Here is a 15,916-nt window from a genome sequence, read left to right on the forward strand (position 1 = left end):
AAGAATTTGTGAAAATGAAACCAATATGCTCAGGTCCTGGAAAGGAACAACCCTATTTGTAGGCAATTGCTAGTAAATTTTTGTGCGCTTGTTTCATATAGTATTGGAATTTATTGTTTTTGGGAGATTTAAAGAGCCAGTTATGGTGATCGCATGTGTAAGTAGAGGAAATAATAAGATTTGTAGTTATGGGTAAGAATGTAGAGCCAAGAATTCCCCCTACATCTGCAAAGGGCCCATAGTCCAGCATGTGCCATATGTAGTATTGCCTCCATATACCGTATTTTTTGGACTATAAGGCGCACAAAAAATCCTTTGATTTTCTCAGAAATCAAAGGTGCGCCTTATAGTCCAGTGCGTCTTATATATGAACCTTACTTACAGACAACAGCTGCCTTAAACTGTGCACAGGTCTGCCACCTGCTGGTCATTCATCCTAAATCAGGTGCACCTTATAGTCCAGTGCGCCTTATACAGTATATATGAACCTATACATTTTAGCAGGCATTTATTGATGGTCCACCTTATACTTCGGTGCGCCTTATAGTTCGAAAAATACTGTAGGCCTATATTTATGATAATTTCTTTACCTACCTTAAGGAGGTTATAAGAAGTAGGGGGCAGGTGTAAATGACTAACATTAAAGGATCAAACTACAGAAAGGGGTCTCTTGGTGGTATGACCATGAAGACACATGTCTGAATTGGAGCCAAGATAGCTCAGTCTGACCTCCTGAGGCATGACTATACAAAGTCCTGTAAGCTGTCCTACGTAGACCAAGATGCCACCAAGATGTTAAAGCGGTTGTCAAGTATTGTGGAACCAAGTCTTTGTTGTATGTGCTGGAAAACAAATTCAAAACCTTGAAGTTTACAGGACTTCTTTTAAAGGGTTTTCTACAAAGTTTGTAGAAAACTTTGTAGAAAACTTTGATGGCCTTTTCTCAGGACCTCATCCTCACATGTGGAGACTATCAAGGTCAAGTTCATAGTTTAAATTTGTATAATGTTCCCCACATCATTCTTAAAAAAAAAATTTCTACTGTGTCAGGGCAAAGCATCCTGCATGGATAGTTGGGAACATGACCCAAAATTTCCTCGCCCAAGACTTTAGAAGATTCCCGTTGACTTGCTTTCTTCATGTGTATCTTGGCGCCATTACTTCCAGAAGTAAATGTTGGCCAAACACCTGGCCATCCGCAGAAAGTAAGGGGGCTAGGAAACCTCTTTCCGTTGATCCATAGTCTAATGCTGCTGCTCAGATGTCCATTGTGGACACATTTGAATGTGGCCAGGGGTCAGGGTTACCCAACAATCTGAGATGCTTAGTGTATCTACTGTAACACCTTTCCATCACTGCCTTCAATAACTTTTTAAGTAATTTTTGCTGCAGTAGCTCTTCTTCGTGATTGTGTCAGATATCCCAGCTATCAATACCTTGCAGTTTACAGGACCTGTAAAAGGGGTTTCCTTAAATTTTCCTTGGTTTTCATTTCACATGTATCAATTAGCCTTGATTGCCCACAACTAGGTGTGGATTTGACATTCCAGGAGTCTTTAGCACAGTTGAATTTTGCCCCCTCCCCTGTGTACAAATCCACTCGAATTGGTATAAAAGTGAGTCTACTGTCCCTGCCATCACTAAGATGCCAATATAATTCAGTTGAATAAGATACATTGGGGTTCATTTACTAAGAGCCCGAATCGTTTTTTTTCGTCAGGTTTCCCGAATTCTTCAGATTTGCGCTGAATTGCCCCGGGTTTTTGGCGCACGTGATCGGATTGTGGCGCTTCGGCGCTGGCATGCGACGGAAATCGGGGCATGACATTCGGAAAACCTGACGGATTCGGAAAAAATTACGGTATTTTAAAAAAAAGGGTGGCTTGACACGCACTTACCTGCACCAAGAAATAGAAGGTGAACTCCAGCGGACCTCGGCGCAGCAGCGACACCTAGTGGATATCGGCGCACGGACCTTAGTGAATCCCGGCCGGACCCGAATCAGCGTCGGAGAACCCACCACTGGATCGCGACTGGACCGGGTAAGTAAATCTGCCCCATTATGTACAAATTCTCCCAGACTATGAAACTGTCCATGGGCAACCGGTTGTCCTTCCTCTGATAACTCTTGGTATGCATACCGGTACACCACACAAGACTGGAGACGCTCTTATCAAGCCATTACAATTTGTCCCTTGTCAAAGTCACTTAGATCCAGATTCTTGTCCATTGTTCTTGCTTACAACACATTAACTACAAGAGCTGCCTGTTTACTTACAGTTACTGTTATATTACAGTTATACTATGTGTATAGTTATAGTATATGTGTTTGTGTGAATGACTGGTATTAGAAACACATGTATATATTTGTTGTTCTTGAGCTAATATCCCCCAGATAGAAATATTTATTCAATTCCTAATCCAATTTAACACTTTTTCACCATTTACTTTATCTATTAATACCTCAGGGCCAAGCAGCAAGCTTTGTAAGTGTATGTGCAGATGTGCATGTCTACTCCCAGTGCTCACTATGTATTCATAGCACATAGCCAGAATCTGTAATAGTTTCCAAGGTAGGATTTTGTCCATGGAGAGCGGAATAAGATAAGTGTAGATGAAGTGGTTATGCACAGCAAACATGTAATCCCAACACAGAACATGCAGGGCCGGATGAAACGGTGGGTGCATGGGGCACGTAACCTGGGGCCGCTACTGCTTTGCCCTTTAGGGGGCCCCGCCAAGTGTACATGATTCGGGTAGACTGCATATAGATGTATTACTGGGGGTGAGGTGGCTGTATGTAGATGTATGTATTACCGGGGAATAGTGGATAGTAAGCAGAAGGATGTGTATGTATTCTACATTAAGTGGGGGCCCAGGGGCCCCCATCAGCCTTGATCCGGCCCTGAGAACATGTACCCCCCTCCTAAAAGAGCAAAGTTACCCCAACATGGTTGGAAGAAGACTAGAATTCTCATTGTAGATGCTAGAAAGAATTTTTATATTCCAGTCTCGGAAATCTTATTGTCTGCGGTGGGAAAAGGCAATGAACCAACTTGTTGACGCTCATTTTAGTGACATTATATCATGACATTGTTCTTTTAACTATAGGCTTCAATTTAATAAAACTGAACATTTACATTGAGCCAATGGGGATTTCAATATATTTTTTATATTTTTCACTTTGCATAGCCATGGAGAGCAATTAGACGAGCCGACGTGATGGAAGTAGGTAACCTCGTTCTCACGCACTCACAATTAGGAGAAGAAGACTCTTCGTTTTTCCCCAGGGGACCATTATTTTTGCAGATATTTCTTGTTTAGCTCTTTACTAATAAACTGCCCTGTAGATTACTGTATGTCTAGAAGACATAATTTACCCACCATGCTGCGCCATCAACGAGCGGCTCTAAGATGGTCCTTCACAAGTGCGTGGTTGATGTGGATGCTGTTTGATTACTTCTGCTCTACTCATGATTAGAGGAGAGGCGGCATTAAAGGGGCACGAGTCTTTCGTCTTATAGGCTGCAAATAGTGTTAAAGGAAATCTACCATCAAAATCCACTATGATAAACCAGGGACACTTACTCATAGATCCAGGCACCGTGACTGTGGTGATCTTATGTGTGTTATCCATGGCCTCCTTCCTTCTAAAATCAACTTATAAAAATATACTAATGAGCCAGAAGGGCTTTGGGGATTGTTACCATAAGTTTCACAGGCTGTAACACTGTCTCACCCTCTCCTCTGACCCCTTAGCACTTCCCCCCTCCCTCTGCCTGATGCAATCTTGGTGCAGCAAAGTGCTCCTGCACAGTGTAACGGGGCTCTGGTAATACCCCCCAGGGTTATTAGCACAATTTTAAAAGTTGATTTTAGAAGGAAGGAGACCAAGGTTAACAAATGTAAGAAGATTACCAGCATGATTTGTACTGATATGCTCTTGATGTTTCCCATTTGTGGTCAGTGAAGGACATGGGTGTAGCTAATGGGGGGGGGGGCAACAAAAACAACCACAGCGTTAGGATATAAAATTTTAAACTTGTTCTGGGCGCAATAAACACAAGATCTGGCTGTAGACAATCACTGGCCTCAATGTTTACCTCTTATCAAATAGTTGGTACTTCTGAGGCCAGTGATAAGCCTCAATGGTAAAGCAGAATTGAGCATTTAGGATGCATAATTCATTCAACCTAAAATTCCCAAATTCCCAAAAATCTTCAGGGAGCGTTTGTAGCTGAAAATTCTGGGGCAGCAATTTGAACCTTTGACCCAGCTGCACTAAAGCTGAGCTCTAGACTTGATTTTGGACACTGCTTTAACCAGTCTATGGCCTCATAGCTGACCCATACAGGTCATCGCTGAGACCAAAAAATTCAAGAACCTCCAGTAACGTGAATCAGACCTCAGGGCTGCATTACTCATGTTATCTACTAAAAATTCTCAAAATCCAAAAAATCCAAAGCATTGGATATCAAAGATTAAAAAAGACAGAGGGACCTAGCATCTAAAACTGAATAAACTAATCACTAGTTTTAACCTGCGGATACGTTGCTTATTTTATCGCAACTTGTTGCTTACATTTTTGGAACGTTTTCAAATTTTTAAAAAATATTTTAATTTTTTTTTTCTAACAACAACAAAATAAAATCTGCGTATGTTGCTTAGAATATAAGAGAGAAATCTCTTCTTCCTCTGTGTATTCCCTCTCACCAGAAGGTAAGAGGAGAGTAAATATCTGATGTGCAGTACAACCACAATTCCCCTGTCTCTCCTCCTCACCGGTAACCAATAATGATCCCGTCTCTAGAGCCCGCTAGCCTGATTGTACCGGCTTACCACTTGATGTTATTCAATTCATCAAATAATATTATCTACTGACCTAGAAAACGTACCAATAAATATACATGTCATAATACGCTGTAAGTTCTGTGTATACTGTATGCAGGGAACTTATGGAGCTGCTGTATAGATCCCCTGTTAAGGACATGTAGGAGCCTGAATGAACAGCAAATACCTAATCTAATATTGTTTTGCACATTTTTCCCTTTACTAGTAGAAATCATAGGTTTAGTTGCCTGGCAGCGCTGCGTTCCTGGGTTCAAGTCTGATCTGCATGGAGCTTGTAGTTTCTCAATGTCTTTACATGGGTTTCTTCTCGCAATCCAAATACAAACTGAAAGGAATTTAGATTATGTCTCAACGGGTAAGGCATGAATTAGGATAATGTCATATCTAGCATGGCTGAAAACGGAAATGTATAGGGCCATATTTACTAAAAAACAGTGCAGTTTGCCTGTGGAGTGTGCAGGGGGCGCCAGAGTCAGGATTTCTTCATGAATCTGGCGCCCCCTGCACTGCTCCGACAGAGAGCACCAATGTTTTTTTCGGTGCACCTTTAACATGGGGTGTGCAACACACTTCTGTTCGAACTTTGCATTTTAAATGTGGCGCATGGTCAGACTGAGCATTGGAACGCCCCCTTCAGTGCAGAAATTTATGTTGCAACAGGAATACACAGCCCCAACACAAATGAGGCGCATGCAAGACATATCTGGCACAGACACTTCTCAAATACATGTGCAAGCAGTTTGCACTGAAAAGAATGTGCAAAGTTTGCCAGAAAATTGGTGCAAGATCTTTAATGCCCTCAAGGCTTGATGTATGTGGTCAGGATATATGCCAGATATGATATGCGGAAGATTCACTATAGATTATACTAACTATATATATATAAAAACATCAGACAGTAAAGTCACTTATTAGTTGCCCTTGAGGGTAAATTCCAATAATGGGTCGATTATTGGGAAAAAGCTCATTCCGTTTACAGTAAATCTACCACCAAGATGAATGATTGTAAACCAAGCGCATTGACATACTGGTGTGGGCCCCCTACGGCAGGAGCTGCTGCTCTTTTAGCTTTTTATGCCCTTGTTTTTGCAAACAAATGTTTAAAAAATTATTCAAATGAGCCTGAGAGGCTCCAGGCTCAATAAACAGTTATGGAACACAGAGCCCCTGAGGCTCATTTGCATAACCAGGACATAAAAAGTTATTCGAAAGGGAAGGGAGCACACACCAGTATGTCAGTGTGCTTGGTTTACAATACTTCATCCCGGTGGCAGATTTCCTTTAACCATATTTGTAAGTGATAGGTGGAGGGCAGCTATTACATGTCTCTATTGGACTCACCTCTTTGGTCTAAGCCAAATCATTTTTGTGCTCAGGATGACTGGCACATTAAATTTATGTGAACTGACAGGTATATAAAGGGGCAGTATAAATGAGCTCCCGGTCAGCAAATGTCTCATATAATCCATTGTGGCTCATCTAGCCATAGATCAGTCTGTAAAAACATGGGCAAATGTATTATAGTTCGGGCCCCAAGCAAAGTTATAAATGGTGGCAGCCCCCAATGTATAGCTCTGCCCTAAATAACTGACCAAGACGTCCATTGTTCCCTGATTTGCAAAAGATTTTTAGGGGCTATCACAAGTTGGATTATTATACCTATCCACATCTGCTCGGTGGAGGACTGATTGTGGGAGCCACACAACCATGAGATCTGACCCATATGGATCCCATGAATGGGGGTACTGGTTTCTCTAATTGAAAAACATGTCGGCTTGAGCATGTGTCCTATAGCTCTAATGAATACTAAAGATGTGCCAGAAATTGCCAAGCTATAGCCTTGAATGGAGCAGCCGGAGCCATGAACGACCTGCAACCTCATTCCATTAGTGAGACCAGGACCCCCATTCTCATGAACCATATGTATCTCTTTACCAGTGGGGTCTGACTTCTGGGACAGATGATATTTAAAAAGCCTGGTAAAACCATTTTAAAGGGGATTTTTTACCACTTCCTCAGCTTTAAAGGCAATCTACCACCAAAGTCAATGCATGATAAACCAGGGACACTTACCCATAGACCCATAATCTTTTTTTACTTCTTTAATATTTATTATCTATGGCTTCCTTCCATTTGAAATCAACTTAAAAAGTATGTTAATTAAGCCCTCAGTGCTCTGGATTCACAGACTGTTACACTGCAACTCCATCTCACCCCCCCCCCCATTCATTTCCTGTAATCTCAGAAGCAGTGAGCACACAATGGGAGAGGTTAAGTGATGCTTCCGATTGCAACAGCCTGTGAACCTGCAGTACTGAGGGACTCATTAGCATAATTTTAAAAGCTGATTTTAGATGGAAGGACGCCATGGGTAACAAATATAAGAAGATTACCACAGTCATGATGCCTGGATCTATGAGTAAGTGTCCCTGGTTTATCATGATGGATTTTTATGGTAGATTTCCTATAACGTTCTGTATCCTTTATGAGATGCCATTCTGCTTAGTCTCATGTCATTGGAATTTTCTCTCCAGCCTCCACAGTCCCTTTGCAATCAATGTTATTATATTTAACTCTCTAGATCTGCTCCAGCACAGAACCACTCACATGACAGTAGAGGGCCTAATTAGCATATTGAGTACTGACACTATACTAATTAGGCTCTGTACTGTCATGTCAGTGATCCTAGGCTGGAAATCACTGCATTGCTCCACCCATCTGACAGTAGAGAGCTGAAAATATTAGATTAATACTGGGATTGCTCAGGAATGGTGGGGGCTGGAGAAATTATTTTCATGAAGCCAGAATCAGTAAGAGAAAGGTGGTGGATTTATCATGATTTCAGGTGTACAAGCCGTGACATAGTCACAATTCCTGGTGCAAAGCTAGGAATTGCGACTATTTTCCTCTCTACACCACGTGGGCGGGGAGAGGGCGTTTCTGGTCCACAGAATGGGCCAACATGGAGCAGGGACCTGGTGTAGAACTGTGCTAGGCAATAGTGCACCCACCTTGTCAGATATATCAAGAGGCCAGGGCCTATTTGTTGTGACCCGAGGAGCGGGGCCATCATCAAACATTGGAACTATGTGATAAATCAACCCAAATGTCTTCTAAGGGGTACAAAGAGATGGAATTGGTGAGGGTGGGGAAAGGTCCACTTTAAAGTGTAATAGAATCTTGAAGCAATGTGAGGCTATAAGATATTACATAGGGTAATAAGGGTATAAGATATTACATAGTGTAATAAGGGTATAAGATATTACATAGGGTAAGTTAACTCTGCCCTTTTGTATATATGAGCCCTCAGAAAATACCCCAACCATTTCTCCATGAGCCTCCACATCACCAAAATAATAGGAAGCCTACGAGACTGACCAGGATGGCCTACCAACTACCGGTGTGAGGCTATAAGATTGTACATGGGGTAATAAGGGTATAAAATATTACATAGGGTGAGTTAACTCCACCCTTTTGTATATATGAGCCCTCATTAAAACAATAACCCAACCATTTCTCCACGAGCCTCCACTTCACCAAAATAATAGGAAGCCTACGAGACTGACCACGATGACCCCCAACTCCTTATTACGGCTCAGCCAAGCTGAACTCTGTAATTGAACATTTTTTTCCATTAACTTAATTACAATTTAGCAAACAGGACAGTAGCAAATAAATGAGCCCGGTCCCCAAAATAATCTTTGCGGCATTAATTCACTCATTAATTATATTTGCCTGCTTATTGTTCGCGATTAACAATAGAAAATTATCTTACCTGATGGAAGAGGAGATTTATGGCTGCGAAAAGAGAAAGTTATTTCATACTGCGAGAACATGAGGAACGGACGGGAGAACGCCATCCATTATTACACAGCCGCCATCTATATTTATAACGCGGCGGTATAAATTGGCGTCTGCAAGCTGCATATATGTATGTGAGCCTATGGGTGAACGCCTTTGTGTATTAGAGGTAAGAGGATGACTTGACGCCTCCATCCTCATGAATTGCCTTTACCTTGGTTCGATAGAGACTTAGTCAATCTCATATGTTCCCCCCCTCTCATCGGTCGGGTCTCCCCACGTCATCCCCATTTACGGAATGAAATAAATATTGATACGGTCTGGATGTATCCAATTTGTCCTGATCAGTGACTCGAAGTCACTTTGACAGGAGTCTGTGTGAAACAGAGACCGGGATGTAATTTTTATTGTCAACATGATGTACAGTAGAAATCAGCCATACACAGAGCGTTTCAACTCGAGAGCAAGTACAAGTAGGCTCGGAGGAAGGAGAATAGTACAGTAGGTACCTAGAGGAACACAGTATGTTCTTCAGATCTCACTACCCCCTGCTGTCACTCCAGTCTATATGGCCTGTGCCTAGAAGGAGTTAACTCAATTACATCAAGATACATTAAGTCATCCAAGGCTACATGGGACACATAGAACATGACTGAACAGCAGGTGCAGGCAATGAAGACGCTACTGCTTGATAGATAATGAGTGAAAACTCCTTGAAGAAGTAACCTTGTACATAAGTTGCATTTTATACATCTTCAGATTGCTGCTACTTTATTATTATGCTATAGGGGCACACAGCGTGGCGGTTCTGGAGAATTACCGGCTCAGAATGAAGATATCTTCTTATATTGCTCTTTTATGTTAGCAGGTCCTGATCGATGAGGCATCTGACTATTGGGATCCTCCTCGGTCCAGTCCCTGGACAGGTCATGTGATTATCATACGACTTACCGATCCACACTGGGCCACGTTTATTAAAGTGTTTGCGCGCCACCTTTCTGTCTGACTTTGCCCTAAAAGGAACGTGAAAACTGCTCATCCGTTTATTTATAAAGTGTCTGCGCCAGTTTTGTGTCACGGCTGTTCTGTGTCCACCACAAAATTCGGGGCCCAAAGTGGCGTTCCAGTGCTGAATTGGACAATGCTCCACATTTATTACTGTGACTTGACAGAAATGTGGGCGCACCAAAATAAAATAGTGCATACTTCCTGAGTTTTGAAAGTTCCGCCATATTATCAAAATCGTGCGCCAGTATTCAATAATGGGCCACACTAGACACATTAGTGAGGCACACTGCACATAATGCAGTCTTCTCTACTCGGGCCACTGTGTTTTAAAGGAAATCTACCATCAAAATCAAATATGGACAAACCAGGGACACTTACTCATAGATCCAGGCACCGTGACTGTGGTGATTTTCTTATATTTGTTATACTTGGCCTCCTTCCTTCTAAAATCAACTGTTAAAATTAAACTTATAATCTAGAAGGGCTACCCTAGCCTCTCCATGATGTAGCTACACAGGCTATTACACTGTGTGCTGAAACTTTCTCTGTTGATGTGAGGGAACGGGGAAGGTGAGATAGTGTCATAGCCTATGAAGCCAGAGCATGGAGGGTCTAAGGTAGTGCACTTCTGGCTCTTTAGCATAATTTTAAAAGTTGATTTTCGAAGGAAGGAGGCCATGGATAACAAATACAAGAAAATCACCCAAGTCCCAGTGCCTGGACCTATGAGTAATGTCCCTGGTATATAAAGATGGACGGTAGATTTCCTTTAAGTGTGAACTGCTTTCCTTATTTTATTTATTCTGAATAAATGGAATCCTTTCCCCTGTTTCCCCTGTAAAATATGTACAGTGCCCCTTAAAAAAATTATAATACAGCGCCTCCCCCTCAGCTCATTAAAATATAGAGGAACGTACAGTTACATACTCCCTCCATTGTAAGTATATGTTGTGATGAATTCAGTAGGATGAACGCAGTAGGCATTTGTGCTCAGCTTCTGTTGAGTTTTGTCTCCGTTGTGTCTCCGTATTGATTCTATTTTGTCTCTGGATCCACAAAATAACCCCAGATGCTTTAACATTGCTTTAAAACTATCACACCTGGTTTCTCAGTCTCATCCGTGAAAAAAACGTCATCCATTTTTTGCGCACCCATAGACTTCTATGGGCTTACGTGATCCGCTTTCGTGACAGGTTTCATAAATTTATCCATGTACAATGGATTCACTCTGCTCCCCACCCTCATAATGCGACCCCCAGACTCAGCTTTTGTTGTGTTGCTCTTTCCATTTCTTATAGATTAAAGTGTTACCCCAGCCCAGTTTGGGTTGTAAGACACTGAAGAGTGACAGACCTACTCAGATTATCTTAATACCACCCCCTTAAAAGAAACTTCTTATATTAAACACTGAGTCTTATCCACCAACAGCATGTTATAGAGCAGGAGGATCTTAGTGAATTGAAAACAGGCTCCTATCTGCAGGCAGCATGTTATAGAGTAGGAGGAGCTAAGGAGATTGTATATAGGGTTCTAACTACAAGCTACATGTTATAGATTTTACATACTTTTCAATCTGCATGCAGCATGTTATACAGCAGAAGGAGCTGAGCAGATTGTACATCGTGTCCAATCTGCAGGCAACATGTTATAGAGTAGTAGGAGCTGAGCAAATTGTACATAGTGTCCTGTCTGCAGGCAGCATGTTATACAGCAGGAGGAGCTGGGCAGATTGCACATAGTGCTCTATCTTCAGGCAGCATGTTATAGAGCAGGAGAAGGAGCTGAGCAGATTGTACATAGTGCTCTATCTGCAGACAGCATGTTATAGAGCAGGAGGAGCTGAGCAGATTGTACGTAGTGCCCTATCTGCAGGCACCATGTTATAGAGCAAGAGGAGCTGAGCAGATTGTACATAGTTTCCTATCTACAGACAGTATATTATAGAGCAGGAGGAGCTGAGCAGATTGTACACAGTTTTCAATCTACAAGCAACATGACATAGAGCAGGAGAAGCTGAGCAGATTATACATAGTGTCCTAACTGCAGTATTATGTTATAGCACTGGAGAGTCAAGTAGGAGGTCCTTATCAGTAATTTATAGCCATGTCTGCAGTGAAAATCCAACAATCACTGACTGCGTCCACCCACTGAACTCCTATATACATATCAATCCGCTAGAGTCTTCTTGCTGTGTAAGATAATATTTTCATGTCAATGGGTTCCCTGTAACATAGCTCCACATAAAAAACAGAGCAGCAGCTTAAAATCTGAGCATCTGGTATTATTATAAGTTTTGTTTGAGAAAAATGAATTTGCATATAAAATGAGCAAAATATTTTTCGTGTATCCAATTATATTTCTCTTATTAAAAGTAACAAGAGGCAAAAATTAGCAGTTTCTCAGGTAAAATTTTTTATGACTTTAATTGGAACTGATGTGCGGTGGATTGTATTGATTTTATATGATGGCCCCAAATTATTCTTATCAAAGATAACAGATATTTGTTTCTCTCGTCAGGTTTCTGACTGCTTATCTGTTACTGTGGAAATTCAATGCAACTTCAGCACCACGGAGAGGTCCTCCTGCTGTCTTCTGAAGGGCCCAGATGAAAGGAACATTGAAGTTTTATGCTCGACAATGAGGCCAACCTCCAACATGCAACATGCGGCACGCTATTAAAGGGAAGCAGTCGGGATAATTTCATTTTATACCTCTGCAAAGAACACCAGGGGCAACTCTTGACAACGTATTTTGTTGTTCAATGTCCCAAGATTAATCTGGAATGATCTGGAGAACCTAAAACTCAACTTATCAAGTAAACCCATGTTCTCGATATTCCCATAATTCGATTGTTTCTCGGTCCTTTATCCTTTACTCCAACGCCCAACGTGGCTTTATTCCAACGCCCAACATGACTTTACTCCAACGCCCAACGTGACTTTACTCCAACGCCCAACGTGGCTTTACTCCAACACCCAACGTGACTTTACTCCAACGCCCAACGTGGCTTTACTCCAACGCCCAACGTGACTTTACTCCAACGCCCGATGTACCCAACCTAGATTGTGTGTGCAGTTATGGCTTGTAATCGTATAGCAAATCTATATATATCTATATAGATTTCTATATGACTCCTATATTTCTATATATATGGTAGAAGCCGAGTCCAATGTGTTGCGGTTCACCGGATTAACCCACAATATTGTCATTTGCTTATTTCGCAACGCAGTATATTCCCGAAACAGCTGTGCCTATCATATTAATGCAATCTGGCTTTCCTGAGATATCTTAATTACCTCAAAGTATTGTACATACCAGCTGAGCGTCTTTTAATACCTCACAGCGTATTCCAGCCCGGTATTGTATAGAGCGGCATTATATTACAGAACAGCTGGGTTTAGCTGTTCAAAAGAGGAACTGAAGTCCATTACACCAGAGCAGACGACAGCTCGGAGTGCAAGTTCATTACAGTACCTGCCTAAGTTCATTATCATTGGTGTATTGTAGTTAGAGATCATACATGCCTACTGTGTGAAAATGCACAATGAATGTCTCCGCTGTGCCGCAGGACATCAAAGTGTAGACAAAAGTATCCTAGGACAGCATGGTATTTGATGTAGAAAATACAGCGTGTTTGTACCCTCACGTAAACCCTATCCATTTGTTGCGGAGACTTGATTTAGAATAGATCCCTGCATACTAATAGAAGACAACACCGGTCCAGTTACCTCAAACAGAGTCCATTCCGATATATTTGGATATTGCCAACTCATCATTGGTTGAACGTCCTTGGACAATGTCTTGACTCGAGACTCTCTACAAACTCTTAGAAGACGGATGATGTTCTCCGGCGGCACTCGGACATCTGGCGTACCTATCCCCCCTGCGTGATGTGAGGCTCCAAGGATCTTGTGGACTTGGGATGGCTGCACAAGGCTTTGCCTGGACTGTGGTGCTGATTTTCTGCAGCCCGAAGCTCTTGGGGATGGTTTCCATGGAGACAGGATTGTCGTTGGAGGTGTCTGGACGGGTGAAGCGTGGCTGGGTGTGGAATCAGTTCTTTGTGGTGGAGGAATATACAGGGACAGAACCACTTTATGTGGGGAAGGTAAGGAGACATACGATAGAGATTTGTGAAAAATACAAGTGGTGGGGGCTGCAGGCAAAGGGTAAACTCCTAGAAGAGTGACGGGGAGAGTGTGAGGAGGGCACACCGGCTGAGGGTCCTCACAAGGGAAAAAGCAAAGCCTAAGGGGGAGTAAACTGAGACAAAATCCTGAAGGGGAAACGTGGGTGAATCAAACTCCGTGAGATCATACTCATGAGATGGAAAAAAAAAATTCTGAGACATGTTATACCTCAGGGTAATCACGCTGCTAAGAGTAATAGAGGTCTAGTCATGAAAGCACCGGAGAACATTCACATCATATATTCCATTTCAATTTCATGGATTTTTTTTTTTGTTACCGTCTCTCTTCTTCATCAAAGTCTAGAAATTTACTTAGCGAATTTGCATTGCAATCAAGTGCACCTTTAAATCTGCTCTCCATTGAAGATACCATTTCATATACAAATTCAATTTATACATGTTTGTCTGCCAAGCCTCTAGATTGCAGGTAATGTCTGGTAGTTGCCTAGACCTGGGTCGTTTTCTATGGGATTCTAATTTCCTAGATTCATGTTCTCAAGTAATATTGTTGTATGAGGAGCAGCTTTGCAGTTATGATATAAGAGAAAGACTCTCACAATAGTCAATTGCAAGTTTATTTAAGGGGATTTTTGTATTGATCATCTATGCTTAATGTAGGTGATCCTTATCTGATTAGAAGAAGCCAACACCCGGCACCCCTGTCAATAAGCTGCTATCCTAAATAAGATGTTGTGTATTGCAGCTCAGCCCCACTCCCTTTAATAAGATTCCTTGATAAATAAGTCTGACTCATTCTCAACTATGTTCTTGGTGATAAAATTATTCCTTTTTTGTCAGATTAGTTTCTTTTATCGATTGTGCTTCTGCATTCTACTAGTGCACCCGTTGGTCACTAATGAAAGATAAAACAGAAAGAGGAGGTATTCCCATGAAGACAGATTCTTAAATATACTCAGGATAATAAAATAGTACATTCTCTAATTCACTGTTATTAACATAAATACAGCATTTTACAGATATAAGTCCAACCTGTCTCTATCAGTCCTGGTAAATACTTTTTGGTTGCCCTGGGATCTGACCATAAATTTTCTGGCTTAGGGTTGGGCATGACAGATTCTTCCCATGAATATCTTCTCCTGTCTGCTTGCTGCAGTGTGACTCTCTGCCTCCAGCCTCTCCCCCCTGCATTGCAAGACCAGATCACACACAGACACTTCCTGCCGGCAAGCAGCAGTGTGAGGAGACAAAATCTACCAGCTACAGATAAGATAAACGCTTTATAGCAGGGATAGGAGTTGTAGCAGAACTGACTGTGTGTTTTGTGTTTTATAGCTGAGATATAGTAGAGCTGGAGTTTCTCATTGTGTGCTATATCCATCTCATGGATCTCATCATTGGTATCTCTTTTCCTATGTGCCAGATACTAGTAGACTGTTCAGAAGCTAAACAAAAGTGTAGATAAACCTGTACCCTGACAATCTAAACACATTGTCAGCACACAGCATCTCATAACAAAGAGGAATCATGAAGTGTCTGCTTAGAGAGTCCCTGCCCACATTCTGAAATCTTACACTGACCATCATTGAGTGATAGGAGCTAAAACAGCAATAAAACTGAGTAAACTTGTAAAGTAAGGGGGTTAAAATGATCTTTATTGTGTAAATGTCACTAGGGGATTCAACGTTGGGAACTTTTTTTCATGGGAAAACCCCTTCAACATTAACATATAAATAAATAAAAATAGCCTGCAAGACTCACATCTTCACATCTGAGCAGTTTTTTCACCAGTTAGGCAATGTATGACATGACCAGGGGGTGTCAATGGCCATGGTAGTAGGAAAGGCTGCAAATTCGGGAAATACATCCTGGTCGTGTGGCTGAACCTGAACTTAAACTACAGGTACGCTCATCTCTAGATTAGTTGCTGTGTCTGGCACTTCTCATGTTACAAGGTAATTGAAGCGCCTGGCAGCGCTGCTTACCTTGAGGAGCGTCAGGATCTGTCCCACGCTGATCTTGTCGGTAGCGGTAGGCAGCTCCCGCACGTGGCGCCGATGCTCCTTTCTTCAAAGCCGAGCCGCGCCGCCTGCTTGCAGATGGGGACCC

The 15,916-nt window shown here is 41.9% G+C and overlaps 1 protein-coding gene across 2 annotated transcripts in view; it reads left to right on the forward strand.

The window, feature by feature from the left end:
• Nucleotides 1-15,916, forward strand: part of CDH22 (cadherin 22) — a 231,779-nt gene that overhangs the window by 129,129 nt on the left and 86,734 nt on the right. For both annotated transcript variants that reach the window (XM_072111993.1, XM_072111991.1), the window contains exon 2: nt 12,178-13,768. In XM_072111993.1, coding sequence (XP_071968094.1) covers nt 13,583-13,768 — 186 coding nt within the window. In that variant the 5' untranslated portion in view covers nt 12,178-13,582. The remainder of the gene's footprint in view (nt 1-12,177; nt 13,769-15,916) is intronic.

The sequence above is a fragment of the Engystomops pustulosus genome, chromosome 6 (genome assembly GCF_040894005.1).
Source record: "Engystomops pustulosus chromosome 6, aEngPut4.maternal, whole genome shotgun sequence".
Classification (NCBI taxonomy): domain Eukaryota; kingdom Metazoa; phylum Chordata; class Amphibia; order Anura; family Leptodactylidae; genus Engystomops; species Engystomops pustulosus.